The sequence below is a fragment of the Mustela nigripes genome, chromosome 4 (genome assembly GCF_022355385.1).
Source record: "Mustela nigripes isolate SB6536 chromosome 4, MUSNIG.SB6536, whole genome shotgun sequence".
Classification (NCBI taxonomy): Eukaryota; Metazoa; Chordata; class Mammalia; order Carnivora; family Mustelidae; genus Mustela; species Mustela nigripes.
In genome coordinates, this window is record NC_081560.1 from 159615203 (window position 1) to 159642240 (window position 27038).

At 35.3% G+C, this 27038-nt stretch overlaps 1 protein-coding gene across 3 annotated transcripts in view; it reads left to right on the forward strand.

Annotated features, from left to right (window-relative positions):
* TBC1D12 (TBC1 domain family member 12) overlaps window positions 1–26721 on the forward strand; it is a 101857-nt gene extending 75136 nt beyond the window's left edge. For 2 of the 3 annotated variants that reach the window (XM_059398163.1, XM_059398165.1), the window contains 10 exons: window positions 2140–2222; window positions 5671–5788; window positions 7020–7126; window positions 13841–13921; window positions 16656–16744; window positions 17626–17697; window positions 20168–20296; window positions 20563–20672; window positions 23465–23723; window positions 24857–26721. In XM_059398163.1, coding sequence (XP_059254146.1) covers window positions 2140–2222; window positions 5671–5788; window positions 7020–7126; window positions 13841–13921; window positions 16656–16744; window positions 17626–17697; window positions 20168–20296; window positions 20563–20672; window positions 23465–23723; window positions 24857–24925 — 1117 coding nt within the window. In that variant the 3' untranslated portion in view covers window positions 24926–26721. The remainder of the gene's footprint in view (window positions 1–2139; window positions 2223–5670; window positions 5789–7019; window positions 7127–13840; window positions 13922–16655; window positions 16745–17625; window positions 17698–20167; window positions 20297–20562; window positions 20673–23464; window positions 23724–24856) is intronic. The other variant, XM_059398164.1, reaches the window with a different exon arrangement.
* The last annotated feature ends 317 nt before the right edge of the window (window positions 26722–27038 follow it).

The window sequence follows — 27038 nt, forward strand, 5'->3', positions numbered from 1 at the left end:
TGTGCATAAATAATATTCAGCCAGAAATTTGAGATGACCCCTCCGTAGCTCCCCTCACTCTGTACTCTGATCTGCAAAGTCTGGCTGTGGACGCCTCAACTCCAAACTCTTGTTTCCTCACCTCAGCAAGATTGATGGACTCTGGGTACCTCCAGCACTGAGACCTAGAAATGGCAGGCTGTGTGCTTAGGCATTTGTAGGGTTACATTGTTGGTTTCCTTTCTATTAAGGATCACTGTGCTGTCTATTGTCCAGTGTCTAGAAACTAATGGTTAGTATATTCTGTTCATTTTTCTAATTAAGGCAAGAGGGTAAGCCTGGGTTCCTCTTACTCCATTATGGCCTAAAGAAGTTTTAACTGTCATTCCTCCCCGTTATAACATAGCTGAGGAACTAATTTGGGAAGAAGAGGTAAAATAGATGTTTTTAAAGTTTGTCACATATCTTTGCCCATCCTGGCCTGTTGAAAATAAATTCAAAACCCTGAGGGTCACCTGACAGTCTCAGCCATAAAGCATGAGACTCTGGATCTCAGGGTCATGAGTTCAAGCTCCATACTGGGTGTGGAGCCTACTTGAAAAAATGTTTTTTTAATTAAAAAACCTGACTTCCCAAACTGGACATTATTATGATATATTTGGATATGTGGTAATATTCAAATGTACTTCTTTTGCACAGTTGATATCTAAATCACCTGCTATATGAAGCCATTAATTTTATAAGCCAAAATATAGTATATGCAAGTGATTAACTGATAATCAAATTTGTAGGTAGAATGTTATCTTAACACTCTGAAAGTAGGGGCACCTGGGTGGCTCAGTGGGTTAAAACTCTGCCTTTGGCTCAGGTTATGATCTCAGGGTCCTGGGATCCAGCCCCGCATTGGGCTCTCTGCTCAGCAGGGAGCCTGCTTCCCCCTTTCTCTCTGCCTCCCTCTCTGCCTTCTTGTGATCTCTCTTTCTCTGTCAAATAAATAAATAAAAACTTTAAGAAAAAAAAAACACTCTGAAAGTAGAAAGCAATTTATAAAAGTATACGTGCACTTATCATGAAACCCAAGAATTCTACTCCTAAATATTTACCCAAGAGAAATGAACGCAGATACCCACACAAAGACTTGAAGTGGATATTTATAGTAGCTTTATTTGTAGTGGCCCTAAACTGGAAACAATCTAAATGTTCATCCACGTGGATAAATAGAACACTACTTACCAATTAAAAGAAATACTAATTAAGTACTAATTAAAAGAATTACTAGTATGCAGAATAACATGGCTGAATTTAAAAAGCATGCTCAGCAAAAGAAACTAGACAAAAAAGAATCTATATGAAATTCTTTTTTTTTTTTTCCCCTATATGAGATTCTTTAAAAGGCAACTAACTAACTATGGATACCAGGGTGACTCAGTCAGTTAGGTGTGGACTCCTGGTTTTGGCTCAGGTCATGATCTCAGGGTCCTGAGATCCAGCCCTGTGTCAGGCTTCACACTCATGGGGAGTCTGCTTGAGGATTTCTCTCCCTGTCCCTCTGCTCCCCGCCCCCCACCTCTCTCTCTCTCTCTCCCAAATAAATAAATCTTAAAAAAAATAAATAAATAAAAGGCAACCAACTAAAGTGTAGAGATAGAAATCAGAGATGTGATTGCCTAAAGTAGAAGTGGGTAAGTATTAAGTGCAAAGAGGTCATAATGACACTTTGTAGAATTATGGAATTGTCCTATATCTTGATTAATATGTTGGTTTCACAGGTATATACATTTGTTAAAACTTGTCAAACTGTATTCTTGAAATCTATTCATTCATTATATTGTATGAAAATTATACCTCAAAAAAATTGACTAAAAAACTAATAACTGGGTTTGACAGATAACCTAGAAGTGTTGGCTGAAATCTAACACATTTAAATAATATATAAACATGTATCTGTCAGACATATAAATAGTAACATTTATGTTAAATATTAGCAATCAGGATTCTGATTCTTTTCTGAAATTCAGAGTTCTTTTCAACCTTGTACTGTCTTAGGGTGTGAAATGAGAAGGTTAAGAAAGAAATTCTTTATATTTGACTATAAAAAAGAAGTTTAGACATTTAAAAGTTCATTTTTTAAAAATCGACTTAAAACATTTTTTCCCCCAGAAATCTACCTGCCAAATCTGTGGAGGAAGCTTTACGTCACCGACAAGAATATGATGAGATGGTGGCTGAGGCTAAAAAACGAGGTATAAAATTGAAGCCTAATTGGTATATTTAATTTATTGATGTCAATTAGGAAGCTAACCCGTTGGTTAATTTCAACAGGAGGGTAGATGATGAAACTGATTAAGTCCGTTTTTAAGATGATACTAATTTCTTATTTTTCTAACTAAATCTGTTGTTAATCTGATGCCTGGGTGGCTCAATCTGCTAAGTGTCTGTCTTCGGCTCAGTTCATGATTCTAGGGTCCTGAGATCGAGTTTCTCATCAGTCTCCTTGCTCAGCAGGGATCCTGTTTCTCCCTCTGCCTGCTGTTTCCCCTGCTTGTACATGTGTGCTCTCACTCTCTGACAAATAAATAAAAACCTTTAAAAAAAAAGGTCATACTTTCTCTACAAGTTCTTTTACAAAACTAATAGTAGAAAGGCAGCAGACTGAGAATTCTTAAAATTGCAGTGGTAAACCTTAGACTACTATTATTTTGACTTATGAATGGAGAGGATATGAATTTATTTCATGAAGATCACCTTTACAGTTTTTAAGCTTTTAATATAATTTAATAATCTTTACACTTTAACTTTCTGTATGACTGAGAATGAGATTTGAAATTAGAATTTGCTTTTGTAACTTAATGGAGTCTCTCTAGAATCCCAGTTGTGTCATTTGGACAGGCACATAAATGTGTATTTTGGTATATAAATACACACATTTATTTATTCTGTCTCTCCCACCAAGAAGTATAATGCAAGGATAATTTAAGAGTATTTATTTACTAAGCACCGTTAGTTCAGCATACATTTTCAGAAAATATTGGGACGCCTGGGTGGCTCAGTTGGTTAAGCGGCTGCCTTCGGCTCAGGTCATGATCCCAGCGTCCTGGGATCGAGTCCCACATCGGGCTCCTTGCTTGGCAGGGAGCCTGCTTCTCCCTCTGCCTCTAGCCTGCCACTCTGTCTGCCTGTGCTTGCGCTCTGTATCTCTCTCTCTAACAAATAAATAAAAATCTTTGGAAAAAAAAAAATATTATACAACTATGTATATTTTTAGGCACAAGTCTTTTAACAATGAATTTTTTTTCTTTGACTTTAGTGGAATACTATCATAGTATACATTTCTATTTTGTGGCACTATTTTAGAAATGAAGTTAATTTTTTTAATATTATAAGAAACTCATAAGGCCAATTATATCTTTCTAAAAGCCCTAATCATTTAAACTTTGGTTGGGTTTATTTTACTATCTAGAATTTGAAATATTCCTGCCATACCCAACAAATTTTAATTGACTCTGAATTTTGACTTTACTAGTTGATTAATGTTTATGATAGTTATTGATAAATACATAATCCTAACAACATTATATGGTAGAAATAACACTAAATTGGGAAATTAGAAGGTAATAACTTTACATCAAAGAACAATATATATGGCATGATTCTGGTTAGTAAAGAAACATGGGAGGTATAAAACAAGACGAATTCAGGGAGACAAACCATAAGACACTCTTAATCACAGGAAACAAACTGAGGGTTGCTGGAGGGGAGGAGGGTAGGAAAATGGGGTAACTGGGTAATGGGCATTAAGGAGGGCACTGGTTGAAATGAGCATTGGGTATTATATAAAACTGATGAATCACTGAACTCTGCCTCTGAAACTAATAATACACTATATGTTAATTAAATTGAATTTAAATTAAAAAGAAACCCCCCCCAGGGGCGCCTGGGTGGCTCAGTGGGTTAACCCTCTGCCTTCGGCTCAGGTCATGATCCCAGGGTCCTGGGATCGAGCCCCGCATCGGGCTCTCTGCTCAACGGGAGGCCTGCTTCCTCCTCTCTCTCTCTCTCTGCCTGCCTCTCTGCCTGCTTGTGATCTCTCTCTCTGTCAAATAAATTAATAAAATCTTTAAAAAAAAAAAAAAAGAAACCCCCCAAAAAGAAGGTAATAGCTTTAATCTTCTTTGATACTACCTGGATATGCCTCTGTAGGTAAACCTAATGTTAGTTTCCTTAAGTCTGAAGTACATGGGTCAGGTTGACTAGATTAAGGCTAACACCTTTTTTGGTTTTGATTATTATTATTAATACTTTTTTTTTAAAAGCAGTGGAACTCTCTACAAAGAAGCCTTATATAGGGGTTCCTGAGTTTGCTGAGCTTCTGACTCTTGATTTTGGCTTGTATCATGATCTCAGGAGCTACGGGATTTAACCTTGGGCTCTGTGCTCAGTGGGGAGTCTGCTTGAGGTTCTCTCCTTCTCCCTCTGCCTCTCCCCCAACTCCTGCTCATGCTCTCTCATAAAATAGATCTTTAAAAAAGAAAAAAAAAAGAAACCATCTATAGAATCTGAAAATATACAGCAAATAAAAGAAAGAGCTGCTGCTTACTTGGCCTCCTGCTTGCTGCTTAAAATGATTTCTGAGGAATTTGTGAAGCACAATTAGTAAACATTCTGGCTAGCTGACCTCTGAAGTCCCCACTGGGTCTAAAATTACATATGTTGTAAATAAACGTATGTAAAGCATTACATATAATATACTGTTATTAATGCATTAATAATTATGATCTATGGTATATAATAGATATATTAATATGACATGTTATATATCATAATATAAAACAGGGTTATAATTTCTCATATATATTCTGTATAATTATTTTATGTACGTATTCTCTTTTTGAGGCATTTCTTGTTTTAAAATTGTAACTTCAGATTTTCTGTTATGTATAATTATAGTATATATTATGTAATAATATATATATGTAATTTATCTCTTCTCTTTTTGAGGCATCATTTGTTTCAGAATTGTGACTTCTGATTTTCAGAGGAGTGTTGTGTATGTGTGTATGTTACAGTTTTTAAATTTTCAGTCTAATTACTAAAGTGAGACATCATAGTAGAAAGGTTTAACTATAATAATGCCATTGGCAAAATTATTTTTTAATGTTATTTAATGTCGATTTTTGGAAAGATTCATTTATTTATTTTTAGAGAGCATGAGCAGGAGGAGGGGCAGAAGGAGAGGGATTGAGAGCACATTTCAAGCAAACTCCCTGCTGAGCACAGAGCCGGCTATAGGGCTTGATCTCATGACCCTACGATAATGACTTGGGCAGAAGCCAAGAGTTGGATGCTTAACCAACTGAGCCACCCAGACACCCCTAATGTCATTTTTTTTTTTTAAGATTTTATTTATTTGTCAGAGAGAGAGAGGGAGCGAGAGCGAGCACAGGCAGACAGAATGGCAGGCAGAGACAGAGGGAGAAGCAGGCTCCCTGCCGAGCAAGGAGCCCAATGTGGGACTCGATCCCAGGACGCTGGGATCATGACCTGAGCCAAAGGCAGCTGCTTAACCAACTGAGCCACCCAGGCGTCCCCCTAATGTCATTTTTAATGCCTCTTTTTTAGACTTAGGTAGAGAGAGAAGAGCATATGATCTAGCTTTTTTGTATTGAAATAATTTTTGCTTGTTTAAAACAGAAATTAAAGACGCATATAAAAGGAAAAAAATAATGAAAGAACGATTTAAACAGGAAGAAAATATCGCAAGTGCAATGGTAATTTGGATCAATGAAATACTGCCCAATTGGGAAATAATGTAAGTAAGCAGACTTTTCCTGAATTCCAGTCTGTCTCCAAAGATCTCGTGTTTCTAATTCTTCATTTTTATTACTTCCAACATGTATCTCATGCTTTGGCTAAATGATACTGATAATCAGTGTCTGAAAAATTTAATAATTATTTCTTTGCCTTTAATTTTATAAATCTCTCAATCTCTAATACCTCCCTTACTGACCACCCTCTATGCCCATCAGAATTTACTTATCCTTTGAAGATATCCATTTGAAATGGGAGTTGATCCATGAAATGTTAATTTCCTCAATTACCATATTAATTCTGACATATCTTTTGTCACAAGATGCACTATTGATGTCATAGCAGGTTTTTGCAAAGAAAACATTAAATATATATATTCATTGTAAGATGCATTTATTAAATGTTATGTATTAAAATGATTTTTAATGTTTTCTTATAATTATAAATATGCTATAAATGATCTTTCCCTTCTGTAATGTCCCAATATAATTTGAGAATAATGTAGTTCTTGCTTTACTTTGCCTTTTATTTTCTGATAATATTTTTGTACATGGCTTATCTTCCTTCTAGACTGACTGGAAGGTAGAAGGGAGATGTAGTCTGCAGAGCCTAGTGTAGGGTATGCATAAGGAATTTGTTGAATATTGGTACAGTGTGACAGATAGCACATTAAGCTCTTTACATAAGTATCACATTTTATTCTTACAGCCTTTATTTTCATTTATCTTATAAAGAAGCTCAAGGCCGGAAAGGTTAAATAATTTGCCCAAGGTAATACAATTAATGAATAGTTAAACCAGATTTGAATTCAGGCCTCTCTGACTCCAAAACCTACACTTTTCAGTAGACTACACTGCCTCTCAAAGACTTCTTACCCTTAGTAAATACCTTGTGGTTTTCTTTTTGGTACTGAGTTGACAACAGATTTTTATGTTCCTTTTATCCTGTTTCTTATGTGATTGTCCACATGTTTCTGATTCTCTCATTGTACCCAGTAAGTGGCACTTGTAGAAGGCAGTTCCCTTTAAATTACTGTTGTTCTTCTTTAGAGTACTGTTTAGGTTTCTGTTGCCTACAGACATGGACCCCACAGAAAGAATGCATTGTATACTTAACCATGTTCTTCAAAAATCATTCAGTCAGTTGGCCACAGACTAGGTAAACCATCATGGAACTAGTGTTTTTGGTATAAAAAGTAACTCTCTCCTTTTTTTCTCCCCCTTTAATTCTAGGCGTAGTACGAGAAGAGTTCGAGAATTGTGGTGGCAGGGATTGCCCCCTAGTGTTCGTGGGAAAGTTTGGAGTCTAGCTGTAGGAAATGAACTAAATATCACTCCTGGTTTGTATTCTATGTTCAGTTACTCCCACCCATCCAAATAGACATCTGCAGTGCTACAAGGCAGATTATTAGATTGGCTGTTTAAAAAGACATTACCATATCTAATGTCATTTTAAGAACATGCCTCATTCCCACTCCCTGTAAAACCTTAATGAGTAAGTTTTTACATAAATAAGATTTATGGGTTTTCCTTTAGTTGATAACCATCACTAGTATAATTGACATCCAAATATCTTGACTGCAGGTAACTTCTGGGATTCTAGGTAGCAGTGGATGTTTAAGTATATAAAAGGAAAAATGAAATAGTCTGATGGTGGAAAGGTATCCCCTCTGTTTAAAAAAAAACATAAATGCTGGTGGAAGGCTAGAAATTTCTTTTTTTACATCTCTACCCACCCCTTTCAGATTTTTATTTGAAAATTTCAAATTTAAAAAAAACAGAAAAATAAGTAAGAAAGACTCTCAAAGATCCATTTTATTTTCTTATGCTTTTTAAAATCTTAAATGATTAAAGTAAAATGTAAAGTAGTTTTGATGCAGTAAAAAAAGTTAGTTAAAATTAGGATGATATCAAATAGAGGAAAATGTAAAGTAGTAACTAATAAAAAATGTTAAATAGGTTTGAGTGATAATGACAGTGCTAGACAGTGGCACCACGGGAAGACTGAGGAACTCTGGTATAATTATGTGACTAGATTGTTGCTGTTTCTTAAAAAATGTTATTTACATACTAGTTTTTTAAAACTCAAGCAGTAGTAAGGAACAAATTATATGTTTTATCCCACTCTTCTACCCAGACTCCTGCTTTTGATCCTACTATAAATACAAGTTTAATGTATGTTCTTTCAGGTCTTTTTTTATACATGTTTAAAAAAAGTGTGCATCAAGTATGATTATGTTTAAGCCTTCTCTTTTTCTTTTCTTTCCCCCCACAAAAAAGAATGTATACCATAAGCTTATTTCATGGCTTATTTTTTTTACACTATAATCTGCCTTGAACATCCTCTTTGTCACTGCATACCAATATACATTATGCAATACTGTAGCTGCACTGTATTCCAGTTTGGCTGTACTATAATTTATTTAATCATTTTGTTGATGATTGTCAAATCAATGACATATGTTAAAAGAACATCAGGGTACTATTTTTTACCTCTCAAAAGTGATTAAAATAAATGAAAATTATCCACATAGGGTATGACTGATAATAATATAGAAATATTTAGCAAGGGCCTCAAAAAATAATCTTTCACCTATCTATTCTAGTTCTAAGAATAAGAAAATCTTCAGGATTGGGTACAAAAGCTTTTTTACAAGAATACCCATTGTAGCAAATAAAAATAAATAAAAAACTGGACAGAATTGTAACAAAAATCTAAATATTTATCTTTAGTCTTAGAAGTGATGCCAACTTTGGTATGATTATGATTTTTTATAAAAAGATTTACTTAAGAAAGAGAGATAGTGAGAGAGCATGAGCAGAGGGAGGAGCAGAGGCAGAGGGAGAGGAAGATAGGTAGACTCCCTGCTGAGTAGGGAGCCTGATGCTGGGTTCAGTCTCCAGATCCTGAGATTATGACCTGGACCAAACTCAGTAGTCAGACATTTAACTGACTGAGCTACCTAGGCACTCCTATCAATGATTTTTAACACTGATTTCCACAAATATCCCATAACAAACATGTTACCTTAAGCAGACTTTTTTTTTTTTTTTTTTTTTTTAAATATAATTTAAAGGAGGAATTAAGTGGGGTACCTGCCTGGCTCAGTCAATAGAACATGCAACTCTTGATCTTTGATCTTGAGGTTGTAAGTTCAAGCTCCATGTTGGGGGTAGGAGTTTACTTTATAAAAAAATGAAGGAAGGAAGGAAGAACTAAAGAGTTTCTAATTTAGGTTAGAAAAGATTCAAGTCTACCTAACCTAACCATTTCCTCCAGATAAAACAAAGTTTTGTTTTGCCCTCTGTGCTTGAAACTAATTAAAAGGAAATATTTTTACATTACAGTCAGAACTCTCAGATAAAACCCTTGACATTAAGGATTGTTGAACATACAGTAATTGTTTGAAATCTTAAGAATTGGTTTTATATACAGATGAGATGATAAAGTATTGATGGCTATTTGAAATTTGGTTTGTAGTTTTGTTGAGAACTTTGACTTTAGAATGTTAAGTGTCCTAATACCTTCTGCATTAAAATACTGGTTAAGTTAGTATTAACCTTTTATGATAATGCAATCATGAAGTTGTTTTTCAAGCTCAAAATTTATAAAGTTGGTAACATAACTAGGTCATTTACTTTTAAAGTAATTTTATATTTTCTCTACTAAACAGTTATGTATTCAGGAATGGACTAGGTGATCATTCTTTTTTATTAGTGGTAGGAAGGAAGATAAATTTCAATTGAAGTAAATCTACTTTTTTTAATAAGATTTTATTTTTTTTCGAGAGAGAGAGAGAGAATAGAGAGGAGGGGATAGGAGGGGGCAGAGACTCTCACAGACTCCGCACTGAGTATGGAACTCAATATACGGCATGATCTCACAGCCCTGAGTGAGATCATGACCTGAGCCAAATTCAAGAGTCTGACACTCAACTGACTGAGCCACCCAGGTACCCTGAAGTAAACTTACTTTTGATAACTTTGTTTCCTTTTAATGACTCTTAACAGTTTGACTTTTACTTACTGATTTTAATCATGAAATTTATAACCCTTAGAGAATAGCAGAACAAGAGTTAGTAAAGTAAGAATAGAATAGTGGGATTAGAATAAGTAGAATAGAGGATAAGAATAAGGTTTTCTTTTAAGTCTTTTTTTTTTTTAATTTATTTGAGAGAGAAAGAGAGAGAGAGCATGAGGGGGAAGGACAGAGGGAAAAGCAGAACCCCTGCTGAGCAGAGAGCCCGATGTGGGGCTCCACCCCAGAACTCCAGGATCCTGACCTGAGCCGAAGGCAGTCGCTCAACCAACTAAGCCACCCAGGCGTCCAGGAATAAGGTTCTAAAGTCAGTCATTAGTGGTTCAAATCTTGGTTTCACTATACATTAGATTTGTGACCTTGGGCAAATTACTTAACATCTAAGAGAATTAGTTTTCTTCATCTGTAAATGGAGTTAGAGTATTAGCTATCTGAAAGGATTGCTCTAACAATTATTTATGGTAATGAATATGAAATTACAGCAAAAGAAAATTTGCTTAGATTATGTACAGTGTTATCATTGTCAGAAAATGAGAAAATGAAACTTATACTGATCTCAAAGAGTTCCCAATTCAAGTCCAAGATACATGTTTAAGTCTGCTTCATATTCTACTTTTGTAGATTCAGAATAACATAAATGAGGCATGTGGAGTCAAGTATGGAATTGAACTGAGATGCAAGTCTTCTTATTGTAGATAAGCACTGTAAATCTTCCCTGGAGAGATGTCCTTTGACGTTTAAAATTCATTACCATATTTTTATTAGTAGGCCAATTCCGTGGCTCCCACAGGTGAGGATTTATTTGGAGAGCCTTTCTTCTTCCAGGACAGCTTTAAAATTTGAGTAGAATAGTGAGACTGGATGTGGCTTGGAGTCCGTTTGAAATCAGAAATTGTGACCTTCAGTTTGGTACCTGATAACTGCAAAAAAATATTGCATATCTATATTACAAAACTATATCTACTTTTATCAAATTATTGACGGATTCAAATAATAGAAATTTTGACTTTTAAAAATGTTCTTTCTAAATGACTAGTAGTAATGAAAAATGAACAGAAGGGAGAAGAGATCAACATAGCAAGAGCTGCTTGAAGTATATCTGGTCAGCTTTTTTTATAAAGATCTGATTCTTGGCAATATAAGAATACTTATTATGGTACAGTCATACATTGGAATACTGTGCAGTTGTTTTAAAAAAAAAACTAAAGCAGAGTTATTCTCCTAATAATTTATTCTATTATTATTCTCCTAATAATAATTTATTCTCTTTAATATAATAAAGCAAGATGCAGGTTGGTGCTATAATATGCTGCTACACCTTTTTTTTTTTTTTAAAAGAAAGATATATCTGTATATACTGTACCTTCATATTTTCATCTTTAGATTTCTGGTAAACATAGTTACATTAGAGGGAAGGAAATTTACTTTTTGTTCTATACTGCTTTATACTATTTGAATGTTTAAAAAATCATATTGTACTGTCTTTAAACAAACTTTTTTAAAAAGATTAATGAAAACAAAAACGTTCTTGGCATTTTGGGCAATATATAAATGTTGATGTTTTGTAAGAAATGTTTTTTGCTATTCATCTGTCATTGAAATGTTCTGTTCTTGTGTAATTTAGAATATCAGTAATGGTTAGAAAGTAAAGACCATTAAAATCTGAGAATTGAGGAAAAAACATTGTTTCTTTTATTCTTGAAGTTGTATCAAGATCATGTGTATGGGTGCATAAAGTGGTAGTCTTACAGTGACTGGGCACTTAAAACGGAAAGATATGAGTAAAGATATTTGAATGCAGGCCCTCCGACCAAATCTGAAGGTTACGTAGCTTTAGAAAGCAGTATCCTAATGGAGAAACCAATTTCTCCATTTTTCATCCAGGACAACAAGCACTAGCATTTATTGAGGGTCTGTAAGTTGTCAGGAGCTTTATGAAAATTATCTTGTTTAATCATCAGTATTGCCATGAATAGGTATTATTTTTCTCCACTTTACAAATGAAGAAAACCAAATTCCAGAGTAACCATGTAACTTTCTTAAAGTCACAAATACTTAAAATCTGGTATTTGAATCTAGGTCTTACTCTGAAAAATCATTTTTCTCTTACTCCATGATGATACTTCTTTAGCAAAAGCATCTCTTCCTGCCTCATACATACATTCTCTATTGTAGCTATTTGGATGACCACTGTGCAATATTTTATTTGCTTTCTTTCCAGTTGTGGTAATAAATAGTTTTGGTAGAATCAAGTTCTTTGATTTGCCACATTTTTGATGCCTGCTATACAGAGGAAGACCTGAGCCGTAATAGGAATTTCCTCCATTTTTAAGAGTAAAAGTTAAATCAGAATTCATTTCCTCCCATATATCCAGTCTGTTAGCTATAAAGTATATTCTCTAGATTCTTCATATCTCTGCATTTGGGCTTCTGCCCCCTTTACCCTCAGATGTTGCTCCCATCAGGGTCACCCATCACTTCCGTGCTACAAATTCCAATGGGCAGATTTCAGATTTTGTCTTGCTATATGGTACTGGATAGTTGATCACTTCCTTCTTTGTAGCTTACATCTAAGTGCTTCCAAGATTTTACATATATTATCTCATTTAATATTTAAAGCCCTAAGCTGTAAGTATTAGTACTAGTTCCACTTGTGAATGAAAAAACTAGGTTAGAAGAGTTAAGTTTCAAACAGCAACTCCCTGTCCTATGTATAGTTAGTGAAATGCTCCTTTCCTTTGGTTTCTAGGACAACTGGTTCTCTTTTATTTCTTCATGCATTTTTAAAAGATTTTATTTATTTATTTGACAGAGAGATAACCAATAGGTAGAGAGGCAGGCAGAGAGAGAGTGGGAAGTAGGCTCCCTGCTGAGCAGAGAGCCCAATGCCGGTGATCATGACCTGAACTGAAGGCAGAGACAACCCACTGAGTCACCCAGGTCCCCTTCTTTGTGCAGTTCTTATTCTTCTGATGTGCATCTTCCCGTGTCTACCCTTTAAATATTTGTCTTTCCTGGCAATCCATATTTGTCATTTCTTCTTGCCCTTAATAATCTCCCTGAACACGCTTATGAATGGTTTTAATCATCAACTGTATACTGATGGATCCCAAACTCTTTCTCCAGTATGCATGCACTGCCTTCAGATCTGTTTGTCCAAAATGGAACTTATCACCTTCCTCCATCCCCAAAATCACAAATTTGCTTCTTCTGTGTTCATTCTCTCAGTGACATTATTATGTACCCAGCTACTGTAGCCAGAAGCCTGGAAGTCCTAATGAGTCTGCCTTTTCCCCCTCTCTTTCAGCAAGTTTTGCTTTTTCTGCTTTCTGAATATCTCTTGTGTTCATTTCTTCTCTCCAACTGCACTATCACTGCTCAAGTTTAAGCCTTATCATCTTTTGCTTGGGCTATTACCACAAAACTCTAACTTCACTTCAGCAAAACGTCAGCTTCAACCTACCCACTACACTACTGCTAGCTTAACGGACACAGATCAGAGTGTGCTATAGACTCTTGTAGTTGTAGATAAACTCTAATCCCCTTAGCATGCCATTCAGGTCCTGTGACCAACTAATGCTTGCCTCTGTCATCCAACCTTATCATCTGCTCTTATTCCCTCACCCCTTATAATCTAAGCGTCCTGAAATCACTTGTAATTCATGCAAATAAGTCATGATCTCTTTTCTCTTTGTGACTTTGCCCATGACAAGAATTCTTAGAATGCCTTCTTCCACCTTGTTCTTTTCTAAGACCCATATTTATTCTTTATGGGACAGCTCAGTCATCACTTCCTCCAAGTAGCCTTCCTTTATCCCCTACCTGGATTAGAAAACTCTCCAAGTGATCCCATGGTTCCATGTATATATTTCTCATGGCACTTAACTCTCAAAGCTGCCTTATTCCATGTGTGGCCCCAGGTTTACAAATGAACCTTTTCCAGGAAAAAAAGGGTAAAAGTTAAAATATATGAATGTATTTTTCCTACTATTAATTTTTATTTTGTTTTCCCTAGAACTTTATGAAATCTTCCTCTCAAGAGCAAAAGAACGGTGGAAAAGCTTCAGTGAAACAAATTCAGAGAATGATGCAGAAGGTGTGATTTTTTTTTTTTTTTAGTACAAATTTCTGGATGAAAACATGGTGATTTTTTCCATGTGTCAGGAACTGTAGCAATTGCTTTACAAAATTATTTCCTTTAATGTTAGTAGCCCTTTAAGTAGGTGGTATTACCCTGAATGATAAAAGAGGAGACTGAGGCTCAAAGTAATTAACTTGTAAGCAATGAAGCTGTGATGTAAACCCATGTTTTTGGACCTCGGAACCCAGGATTTATTCACAACAGTAAGACTAATAACTTAAAAACTGAAGTATTTTTAAGCCTACTTTTAACTTAAAGAAAGATGGTCTTCACTCCTCACTTATGACCTATATCCTCAATCACTGCTTTCACTCACTCCCCAAAACATTATTTATAATTCTTATCATGCCTTAGCCTTTGTTCATTGAATTACTTAAAGACCTCATCTTTCCCTCCACTCAGTTTTTTCCCTAATAATTTTGAAGAAGATAGGATACTTTTTTCCTGTTATCATTATTTATTAAATATAGGTAAATATATTCAGTCACCTCTTGTCCTTGAATAATGGAGAGCTATTTGTCTGCCAGTCACTTTTCTTTCTGTATTTGCTCTACTTCATAGATAGCAAACATTCTTCTCTTGCCAGTAAGTAAAACTCTAAAAATGAACATGATTTAGAGAAGTGAGACGTGGTATGTGTTGCAGAGTGGTTTTCTATGAGTATGTATACAACTTTATTAAATTCCTTGAATACTCTCCTATTTTTAGAGGATTGAATAGTGGGTTAGGGAAAAGTGACCAAATAAGGTTAGAGAGAAGATTTGATTTTGAGAAGGTTCATGTAAGTGTCATCCTGAGACCTATTAGCTCTGTCAGCTATTTTTGGGAAACTAAAAGTGTAAGGAGGGTGAAGATGTAAGAAGCTGTAGACTGGAAAGGCCTTAGCTGTTTCATAATTCTTTTTGAATTCATTTTATGAAGTTTTGAAAGTATAAGAATTAAGATAATTATTTACTTTTGGGACATTTTGGTCATGATTAAGTGGTAAAAGTTGTACTTTAGTGGAAATTAATTTGGTGTAATGAAGAATTGTTCCAATTAGAAACAGTATTCTATCTGATTTACTGATTTCTTATTACTGTGTGTTTATAATTTGCAATTGTCATTTAACTTTCCTGGCCATTGTTTTGTCAACTATTACTTCTGCCTCAATTCTCTTTTTTTAGACATGTATGTTAGACCATTTATCAGCATCCGTCAAGTCGTTCACTTAAAAAACATATTTTTTCCTTTTTGTGCATCAGTTTAGATGATTTTTATTGACCTGTAGTCAATTTCACCAATCTTTTTTTCCAATATCCATTCTATTAGATCTGTCCAATGAGTCTTTAATTTCAGATATTCTGTTTTGTAATTTAGAATGTCAACCTGGTATTTTTTGTAGATTCTCTTTCTCTGTGGAAATTCACCTTTCCATTCTATACATTTGCTCCCATCCTTTCCCTCTATTTTCTTTAACATTTAACAGTTAATATTCTTTTTTTTTAGATTTTATTTATTTATTTGACAGAGAGAGATCACAAGCAGGCAGAGAGGCAGGCAGAGAGAGAGGAGGAAGCAGGCTCCCTGCTGAGCAGAGAGCCCGATGCGGGGCTTGATCCCAGGACCCTGGGATCATGATCCGAGCTGAAGGCAGAGGCTTTAACCCACTGAGCCATCCAGGTGCCCCAACAGTTAATATTCTTGTTTAATTCTAATACTGGGTCATCTTCAGGCCTGCTTCTGTGGGTTTGTTTTCCTCTTGATTTTAAGTCACATTTTCCTGCTTCTTTGCATGTCCTAAAATGTTTTATTATACGTCAGTCATTCTAGAAGAAGAGTAGATAAGCTGAAGTTGATGTTTGCCCTACAGAGGAAGCATGCTGTTTTCTGTCAGGCAGTTGGATTATTCCCTCAGTTCAATCAGTAACTGAGCTAGGTTAGGCTAAGGTATCACCTTTATGTAAACTTAGTTCGTCGTGGGTTTCACACATCTTGGTAGGAAAAACTGTCGTATTTTTTGTAGTATTTTTGTCATATAGGCTTCTCCCTCTCCTGAGATGCTCTCCCAAAGGCTTTGTAATTTGGGGTGATTTCCTTATGCCTTTCCAGTCCCGCCTTCTGCACTTCACTAACACTACACAGAAGTCCTGTAGGGGTAAACCAGCTATACATTCAGACTCCTCCAGATTCTATCACATCGGTCTTATTTGGTCATGGAAATCTCTTCTGGTTTCTGTTTTCTCAAGCAAGGGTACCTTTGTCTATGGCAGACTCAGTCCCAAAGTAATGGCCCAGATTTGGCACATGCCTCCACGAAGAAAAATGGCTACCTAGGAAAGACTCTTCTCTTTCTGGGATTTAAATCATCAGGACCTCTCTCTCTATGTCCACAGCATTCTTAAAAACCTTGTGCTATTTGAAACTTACTTATTTTTCCCAGTTGTTATTGTGGGAGTGATAATCTGCTCTTACCTTATATAAAAACTGGAAGTAGAAACCTTTCATATACTTTTCTGATAAATACATAAATACTTTCTTCATGTAAGAAGCTCTTAAGTTCCAGCAAAAGCTGTGTGGTGTTTCTTTGAATTTCTGGAGTATTCGTCTTTTAACTTTCCTTAAGTAACATGTGATCATTCTGTGTGTACAAGATTAAACTAGGTATAGACAAGTAATCATTTTAATTTTATCTACCTGACAAATGCAGGTGTTTCTGTTGCTGATCGGGAGGCCAGTCTGGAATTAATTAAGTTGGACATATCCCGCACATTTCCATCCCTTTACATCTTTCAGAAGGTGAGGGTTTCTAACCAGTTGTAACTACTTCAAAATTTTTTTTGATCCAAGGCAACGAATTCTCAAATGCATAGTTATTATTTTTTAAAAGGCAAAATTATAAAAATTAGAGACCTTTATATGAAACTGTGGAACTATTAGGAAAATTCTGAAGGAATTTCTGTTATTTTGACCCATTGACTGAATGCATTGTAGTTAGCATAGCCCATAATACTTTTATTCATTATGGTGAATTTATTTGTTTTATTTTTTATTCTGAAAGCTATTTGAATTTTAACATTTTTGCTTATTCAGTTGTTAAAATATAAAGAACATTTTCCCAAATCTTAGTTTTCTAGGATTACTGTTGAAATAGGAAAAAATGGTTCATAAAAATGATTTTGTGCATAGGCAGTCATGAGTTGCTTATACCTTAGGAGAAATGATTATTACATTTTGTGTGTACTTTTCTTTCTCACATGGAATTTCTCTAGATTGATACAATGAAATAAAATTTTTACCATTAAGATTAAAATTATTAAACTTAATTTGGTGTAGCTTGATGGTTTCCTTTTGCTAAAATTATATGAAGTGAAATAGTCTGTTTTCATCATAATCTTATTGTACCAAATCTAGAAATCTTTAAAATAGTACAAAGACTATATAACTTGTATCCATCAAGTGAGTTCATTTGACTTTTCTTTGGTTCAGGATTAAATATTTTTATTAATTCTTTAGAGAAAACATTACAGAGCATATTTAGAGTATTTCTGACAGTGACACAATATACTAACTAAAACAACTCATTTAGGAAATGCTGGAGTTTATTTAAAAATTACTTATTTGGGAATTAACATATAGACAGTTATTGTGTATTTGACATTTCATTTTTCTCTCCTAAGGGTGGCCCATATCATGATGTCTTACATAGTATCTTAGGGGCATATACGTGTTACAGACCTGATGTTGGTTATGTAAGTATTTGTTTCAATCTTGTTTTTGAATATAAACATTTTATCTATCTTATCAAAGTTATGTTGTCCTAGCTCCCAAATATCTGTATCTCTCTGTCTAATTTTTCTTGGGGCTGCCAACTAAACAGAGAGGAATCTTCCCAGGCACTTGTGAGACTGCCTGCCAGATTTCTGGGAGAGCTACTGAGGGTTTTATTATTCAATTTGTAAGCCTTTATTAATTGCCCCTGATGTTGGTGTAGTGTCTATTCCCTCCTCCCTGTGTCTGTGCCTCTGGAGATAAACCTCTTAGATTATGTTGGGTTGAGGGAAAGATAGGCACCTGTCCTTATAGAATAGAGGAAGGGATTTGCTCCTTGTATAAATTTTCAGCCAATCCTAGGTTTAGCCTTACCCCTCCAATTTCAGAGTGGCCTGTAACTTCAGTTTCTGAGCCTTGCAGATTTGTGGCAGAATTGGTTTGCTGCTTATTGGCTTCCTTTTCTGCAGATATCTTAGTTTCAACATTCTCTATTTATTTACAACTTCTGGAATGCTAGTGACATTTTTATTTACTGTTTATATTATTTTCCATTCTCTTTGTCTTCCTAGGCTCATATTGATTTTTTTTCTTTAATGTCATTATAGTTGGATTTGGGAGGGAACACAGAATAATGTGAGTGCTCAGGGCACCTGGGTGGCTCAGTTGGTTAGGCAATTGCCTTTGGCTCAGGTCATGATCCTGAAGTTCCGGGATCCAGTCCCATGTTGGGCTCCCTGCTCAGTGGGTCAGTCTTCTGACCTCTCTCCTCTCATTCTCTCTCTCAAATAAATAAATAAAACCTTAAAAAAAAAAAAGTGTTCAGTTTGCCATGTTTAACTGGAAGTCATGAAACCTCATCTTACCTTTGTCTTTTTTTTTTTTAAGATTTTATTTATTTATTAGAGAGAGAGCACACAAGTAGAGGAGGAGGAACAGAGGGAGAAGCTCCCACTGAGCAGGGAGCCCCTAGTGGGACTCAATCCCAGGACCCTGGGATCATGACCTGAGCCAAAGGCAGACACTTAACTGACTGAGCCACCCAGTCATCCCCAAAATAAAATCTTTAAAAAATGTGAACATTACATAATGTTTTGACTATTCTGTGACATAATACATGAGCAAGGGATTTTAGATCTTTCATTGAAATTTCACTTTCTCCGTAAGGACTACTTGGACCATCTTCTTTAATATAAAACCTACCATATTCCCAAACTTGGCACTTACCCCCTTTACTATGCCATATTTGTCCTATAGCACTTATCACTTATTCTGCCTGCCACAGGCTCTATCCTCATGGAATTTATACTCTAGAAAATCAAATAGGGAATTACTGTAGATTTTGTAAAGAGTACACAGAAAAAGCCAGAGAAGTAGGAGGAGAACAAAGAAATACTGGATCACAGAAGCAAAGGGAATTCTAAGAGTGTAGAAAAGTGCCCATTGGGTTTTACAAGTTATTGGTTATCCTGGCAAAAGGAGTTTCAAAATCAGCTAGTAATGGATTGGGAATCCAAACTGAAGTCTGCAAGAAATAAAAACTTCAAGGGGAGCTGAGAAGGTAGAAATAGTGATTGCAGGCAAACCTTGAAAACATTTGGCTGGGAAAAAGAGACACAGGCGGTTTCATTGTAAATACTGTTAAGTGTTGTTTTTGTGTAAGTCTCTTCTGCAAATCTGTACCAGAAGTGCCTGATGAAGTTTTTTTAGTTAAACAATGATCAGCAATTCATATCAGTTATCTGCTCAAAAATGTCCAACAGTTGTCCATAACTCACAAGCAAGCATCTGTGTAGCTGAGCTTTTTCCTCAAGGCTTTTCACTGTTGGAATTGCATCCTACTTAAGTTCTCCCAATATCAAGATTGTGCTCCAGCTGGGCTGGTCCTGTGTGTCTTTGGTCACATTTTTTTTTTTTTTAATTTATTGGGATTTTTTTTTTTTTCTTATTTGTTCATCCTGCTTTTCCAGGAACCCAGCCTACTTCCACCCTCCCACCACCTCTTCTGTCTTAGAACTTCAGTAGCACTTTTTCATACATTTCTTTTATTCTTAGTTCCTCACGTTATACCTCAGACAGATGTGCTGTGACATGAAGACAATCACCATATTTTCAATGTCCTCTACTTTGAAAGACTTCAGAGTGAGAGAAAATGAAAGCAAGATTAGTACGTGGAGATAGGCTTTTGTAGCAAGTAAAAGCTGATACTTTCTCCTTTTTTTCTAAAATTTTCCCTAATCTTTTTAAACCGTAACACATGAACAAAAAAATTTAAGATTAAGGAGATTTCATAATTATTGACAAGTTCTCTGTATTTACTTTCATTGACAAAAAAGAAAACTTGGTTAATTCTACTTTAATATCACTTCTTAACTTTTAAGGAATACAGTAAGATAAACTGTATTGAATTATTATTGTAAGCACATTTTGATGAATTTCTTTTCTTTGAAGGTCCAAGGGATGTCCTTCATAGCAGCAGTTCTCATTCTCAATTTGGAAGAGGCAGATGCCTTCATTGCATTTGCAAACCTCCTCAATAAGCCATGCCAGCTGGCCTTTTTTCGTGTGGATCACAACATGGTATGAACATTTGGAAGGAATCATGTTTTCCTTTGACTGTCAGTTTCTATAGTCTGAGTGCTCTTTTAGAGTGAAAAACAGTAATTAGAAGACCAAAAAAATCTGATCTAAAATAAGTTTTTCATTGAATTATAATTTTACAAATGCTTGATAAAAAGAATAGGAAAGAAGTGCTAAGCAAGATTTTCTTTTAATTTTTTAAGGGTTTAATTTCTCTATTTCTAAAGTATACTGTTCAGTAACTTTATTGATATTTCTATCTTTAGATGTTGAAATATTTTGCAACGTTTGAAGTATTTTTTGAAGAAAATCTCTCCAAACTATTTCTTCATTTCAAATCTTACAGTCTTACACCAGACATATACTTGATCGACTGGTAAGTCATAAAATCAATAAAATAGTATAACTTTTTGAGTATTTTAGGAATAAGAGTAAATCTCATGCACAGGATTATACAGATAAAAATTCCTTCCCTTATTTAGAGAAACTCAGACATTTTTGTGGGGAGGCATTTGATTAAGAACATGGACTCTGGACTAAAATCAGAATCCCTCAATTTGTGTTTTCGTTTTTTATCTATAAAATGGGAATAATATCTTTATCTTGGGTTGTAGTGAGTGTTTTACATAGATTATCTCCTTCAATGCGTGCATGCTACGCTCAGGAGAAAGCTATTTCTTTATCATTCTTAACACACAAGAGCTTATGATAGTTATGATATGTTTTTTTGGTTGGTTTTGGTTTTTTTTACTGAGGACTTTGGTTTTTTTCAAGGCTTTATCCTGCTTTTTGACAGAGGAGTGATGCTTTATTTAGGTGCTAGTGCCTTTTTCTCAACATTGCACTTACAGTTCTTCCTTGCCAAGGACTCTTGTGAGCCATCACCAGTTGATTGTAGAATGGTGGGATGGTGAAGTTTCCAAAAGGATGGAGCAATTATCTTAAGATAGCTTGTTACGATTACATGTGAGGCATTCAAACCTTAAACCCCAGTCATCAAATTCAGTGGATTTCCTGTAAATGAGACTAAGTTTCACTATAGAAAAATAATTAATGGCCTTGTTCAAGTATGCTATATTCCCAGTTGTTTAGGTTTTCTTTTATTTAAGTTTTTTTAAAAACTTAGTTATTTTTCAGTGTTTTTTTTTTTTCTTTTTGGTGCAAGAGAGGTTTTTCTTTTTTATTTTTAAAGATTTATTTTGTTTATTTATTTATTTGACAGAGAGAGAGAGAGAGATCACAAGCAGGCAGGTAGAGAGAGGGAGGGAAGCAGGCTTCCTGCGGAGTAGAGAGCCCAATGCGGGGCTCGATCCCAGGACCCTGAGATCATGACCTGAGCCCAAGGCAGAGGCTTAACCCTCTGAGCTACCCAGGAGCCCCTGTTTATTCTTTAAAGATTTTATTTATTTATTTGAGAGAGAGAGTTAGAGAGCATGAGATGGAAGAGGGTCAGAGGGAGAAACACACTCCTTGCTGAGCAGGCAGCCCGATGTGGGACTCGATCCCAGGACTCCAGGATCATGATCTGAGCCGAAGGCAGTTGCTTAACCAGGTGAGCCACCCAGATGCCCAAAAAAGGTGGTTTTATTAAAGGATGGGAACAGAACCCGAGGCAGAAAGAGGTGCTGCCTCATTGTGTTCTTTTCCATTTCTACTGGGAACATTGGAGTTCCTCTGGGAAGGCCCCAAGATAATGGGGAGAAGAGAAGTTTTATGTTACAAGACCCAGAGGACCAAGGCCAAATACTAAATCTGTAGAGAAGGGGCAAAAATACTCAATTGCCCATCTTGAAGAGTGTGAACGAACATAAGGCAAACCAGTATCACATTTGGTAATAGGGAGCAGAATGTAATTAGTAGTGAGAACTGTGTACTACTTAGGCACTGCTGGTACCTTCTTTCATTTTGAGCAATGAATTACTATCCTCTGTACTACCAGGGGTGTGCTTTTATTATGCAATTAACTATTTGTTATTTAAGAAATAGACATGGATTTTTGTTTCACTGCCTCTGAACTTACTACCTAAGTAAGTAGTAAAACTTAGTTCCTTCTTCAAGTTTCATCAGCACTACCTCAGATAAGCAGAGTCTTTGTAAAAAAAAAAAAATGTGTACTTTGGGAGCTCTTGGCTCCCAAAGGTTGGGTATGCAACTCTTGATCTCAGGGTTATAAGTTTGAACCCCACACTGAGTGTAGAGATTAGTTTTTTAAAAAGAGAAAAAAAAAGTGTGCTTTGCCAAGGCAGCTTCAAGAGAAGTTCTCTAGCACCTACTGTCCCCATTTCCCCAACCAGAGCACAGCCCTAAAACTCCACTGGATAAAGAATTGCATGAACGGAGCGCCTGGGTAGCTCAGTCTGTTAAGCGGCTACCTTAGCCTTGGGTCATGATCCCAAGGTCCTGTGATCGAGCCCCGAATTGGGCTCCCTCGGCGTAGAGCCTGCTTCTCCTTTCCCTCTCCCCCTGCTTGTGTTGGCTCTCTCACTGTCTCTCTCTGTCAAATAAGTAAAATCTTAAAAAAAAAAAATTACACAATCAGACATTGTCAGAAAGGATGGGAAAAACCATTTTAGTGATTCTGTTGGAGCTATACATGCTACAAAAGAAGTAGTAAGTAAAGTTTGGTAAAGGGAAGAAAGAACCAGTAGATGTTTGTGGGAGGAGAAAAGAGAGAAGTTGTATTTAGGTTACTAAAAGATGATACTTGGATTCCTCATACAATAATAAGTAACTTTTATTGAGCCTTTTTTATGTGGCAGGCACTATTCTGAATACTTTACATTTATTCCTTTAATTTTCAAAACAATCCTGAGAGGTAGGTAATATTACTCTTTATTTACTAATGAGGAAATGGAGGCACATCAAGGATGGATATCTTGCTCAAGTTAACGCCACTAATGTCAAACTTAAACATTCTGGTTTCAGAGCCCATCCCCTTAATCACTAGGTGTTTTTGCCACTCTTAATTTCTGCTAGGCCATGTCTCTGTGGAAGGTGGTAAGTTACTTTTACTTACTTTCCCACTATTCAAATTCTTTGAAGGAAGGAGTAGTATCTTATTTATCTTTTTATCCCTAATTAAGCACTGTTCTTTTTATATAGAGATGATTAATGAGTGAATGAATAAATGAATGAAGAACTTCATGACTATTTTCTCCCTAATTTTAGGATCTTCACACTCTATAGCAAATCACTACCACTTGATCTGGCTTGTCGAGTCTGGGATGTATTTTGCAGAGATGGGGAGGAATTTTTATTTAGGACTGGATTAGGAATCCTCCGATTATATGAAGATATTCTCCTACAAATGGACTTTATTCATATAGCACAGTTTCTCACTAAATTGCCAGAAGATATCACATCAGAAAAGCTGTTCAGCTGTATTGCAGCCATTCAGATGCAAAATAGCACCAAAAAATGGACTCAGGTAGAGTGACCTTTTCCTACTTCTTCTAATGGATGTGTTAAAACGACCAGTTGACTTATAAAAAACTTATTTCTCAGGGGCACCTGGGTGGCTCAGTGGGTTAATAAACCTTTGCCTTCAGGTGGGGGTCATGATCTCAGGGTCCTGGGATCGAGCCCCACATCGGGCTCTCTGCTCAGCGGGGAGCCTGCTTCCCCCTCTATCTCTGCCTGCTGCTCTTGCCTACGTGTGACTTCTCTCTCTCTCTGTCAAATAAAAAAGTAAAATCTTAAAAAAAAAAAATACCTTATTTCTCAAATGTTAGTGCCTAATTAAAAACAAAAAAATAATTTTTGACTTTGAAAAGGCAAGAATTTAAAGTCAATTTCTCCTCTTTTACCTATCCAAAGCTATGGTTTTATTTTTATGTAACTCCAATAACTTTGGTTTTTTTTTTTTTTTTTTACGGAGCGCCTGGGTAGCTCAGTCTGTTAAGCGGCTGCCTTAGCCTTGGGTCATGATCCCAAGGACTGGATTAGGAATCTATTTCAAATAGACAACAATTATATCAGACACCTGCTGGGTGACTCAGTTGGTTCAATGTCTAACTCTTGGTCTCAGCTCAGATTTCAATCTCAGGGTCATGAGTTCAGGTTCTGTGTCATGGAGCCTACTTAAAAAAACAAAAACAAAACTACCCACCTTGTGCTAAAGATTTACAACAGAAAGAATTTAATGTATGATCTTGGCTTTTTAGATGCCTCTCCTGTTAGGGAAGCAAACATTGGCAGTCTAAGTAAGTTAAGTGCCATAAAAGCATTATCACTTGCTCCTTGAATGATAGACAATAAGCATCATAAGCTCACAGTTTTATTGCTTACTAAAATGAAGTGTCAGAAAATATGCATCCAGAAAATGTTCTGTTACTAAGTAGTAATTTCAGAATATTTGGCAAGTGATGAAAACTGGAATCTAACTGTATACCATAAAATTGAGTTGAAAAGAACAAGAGGATTTGAGAATAGCAGTCGTCCAGGGGATAGAGTTAAATACACTAAAGCTTTTCCATGTTAATAAACTATAGTCACTTAAACCTCTTTAATCTGTGTGATAGTTAATTTTGAGGATTAATCTTTCCTTTATATAATTTCCAGGTCTTTGCATCTGTAATGAAGGATATTAAAGAAGGAGACAAGAATAATAGTCCTGCTCTGAAAAGCTAATCTTCAAAATTAACAGACTAATTGAAACATAAATAATGTTTTCATAAAAGTTTTTCATTTCCTATGTAAAAAGCGTGGAAGAAAATGTTGGAGAAATCTAAAAGAATCAAGACATGGGAAACTGCTGATTTTGAATTCCATGGCTGAAGTAAATGAAATGAGTAACCAATTGACAGTATTAATAAAAAGTATTTTGTAGGGAGAGCCATTTTACAAAGGGAAGAGTTTAAATGGCTAGTTCATACTCCATAATTTGGAGTGAAGTTTAATGCAATAAACTTTTTTAACAGCTTTGGAGATTATTCAAATTTTTACATCTTTTCTTTTTTAACAGTTACCATAAAAGCACTTTGGAGGTCAGAGCAGGATTGTTAAATACTACTTTAACTTCCAAAATACTATTTGAAATAAACACCTGAATACAAATATTATCTCCAGTTCCAACCTTTTGAAGATATTAGAGAACAAAAGAAAGCAACTTTGTAGATTATTTAAGTCACTGAAATTGTTGTCTTCATTCACAGGCTGGGACAAATTGGGGTTTTCTGGGAACTGGAAATACTGATGGGAGCTTGTTTCACATTTGTTTAGGTGTTTTTCCACAGTATCATGTTTGTTTGTTTTTGAAGGAAAATTGTTTCTTAAGGAATACCCATGACTCAAAGAATTTTAGCCTTTCTGTTTAGTCTAAGAAGTTGTTCATCTAGTAATTTAAGGAAACTAACTGGTAGAAGGAGAGTTCTTTGCACTTTAGTGGACTGAAGACTTGATTTTGGAAGTAAGTCCATGAATATAAATGAGATTTTTCACTGGTAAGAGTTAAAACATACAAATTCTGAGAGTTCTGAAATAGCATGCTACTTGGCAAGACTTTAAACTTTTTAGTTAAAATTCCTTCACTGTCTGTAGAAACAAAATTTAATTCCAGTTTTAAATTTGAAATCTTAATATGTAGCCAAGTCTATGACTTGTAAAACACTGTGCATAATTTTCTAATCAATGGAAATAAGAGTAAAAGAAAAAGATAAAATTAACTTTTTTCTAATGAATCTAACTTTGATGGTATAGTGGATAAAGAAATTAATTATTGGTAAATCAACATGAATTTTATTATAATACATTTAATCCTCAAACCTAAAATAAATCACTTGAGTATTATAAGTGATATCTGTATAACATGCTGTTTGGTTAATAATTAGATGTACAGTGTGCTTTTAGGTTTGCAGTTTTGTTTAAAACAACACTTGAGCATACTATTTCTGTTAGTAGTATATAGTCTTAAAACTAACAAGCCTGAAAATCTTGTTAGTTCACTGACTGCCTCTTTAGGAGTATGGGACCAGATGGTGTCCATATATTTTTACCCCATGGGTCATTCTAGCCTAGGGACCACTAGTGGAACCCTCAGAAGTTAACTCCTATCTTAGGAGCTTACTTAGTGGAAACTGGTATTGTAATACATATTGAGGGAGTACCCAGGGTCTTAATAGGTTTTAGAATGACGTTTTTAACTCTGGTAACTACTTCCTCGATATTGGTGGCCCTGATATAAGAGGGAATGTAACCCCTGGCAGTAATCTCGTTGAAGTTGTACTACCTGCCTAAATTTAATCTTACTTGTATGTATTTGTTTCCTGAGTTTGACCTAAATCACTGTATTTCTTTTTCTCATTTTTATTATTGTACAGTTTCTTTACTTTTCAAGTATAAATGTGTATATAAAATGTAAATACAAGGAATTCACTAAAAAAAAACCACTATTAATAATTACTGTGTAAATAAAACTTGTAAGCAGAGTAATTACTTGAAATGAGTCTTTATTACTTTGGGGATAACTGGTTTATTATTTAACCACATTTGGAGAAAAAAAAAGAATAATTTTTCCCCCAAAATCTCTTCCAAGGGATATTCTAGTCCTTCAGCCTCTTGAAACTCACAGTACTGGCAGCTCAAATATTATCATGTATCTTCCTTTGAATCTCCTATACAGGCAGTATAGGGTTATTCAACATGGTCAGTGTATGATGGGATTTTTTTGGTTAAAGTATATTTTCAATTAAAAAATAAGTTTTCCTAAAATTTTCAAGGTGATGTTAAATTTAATATGTATAGA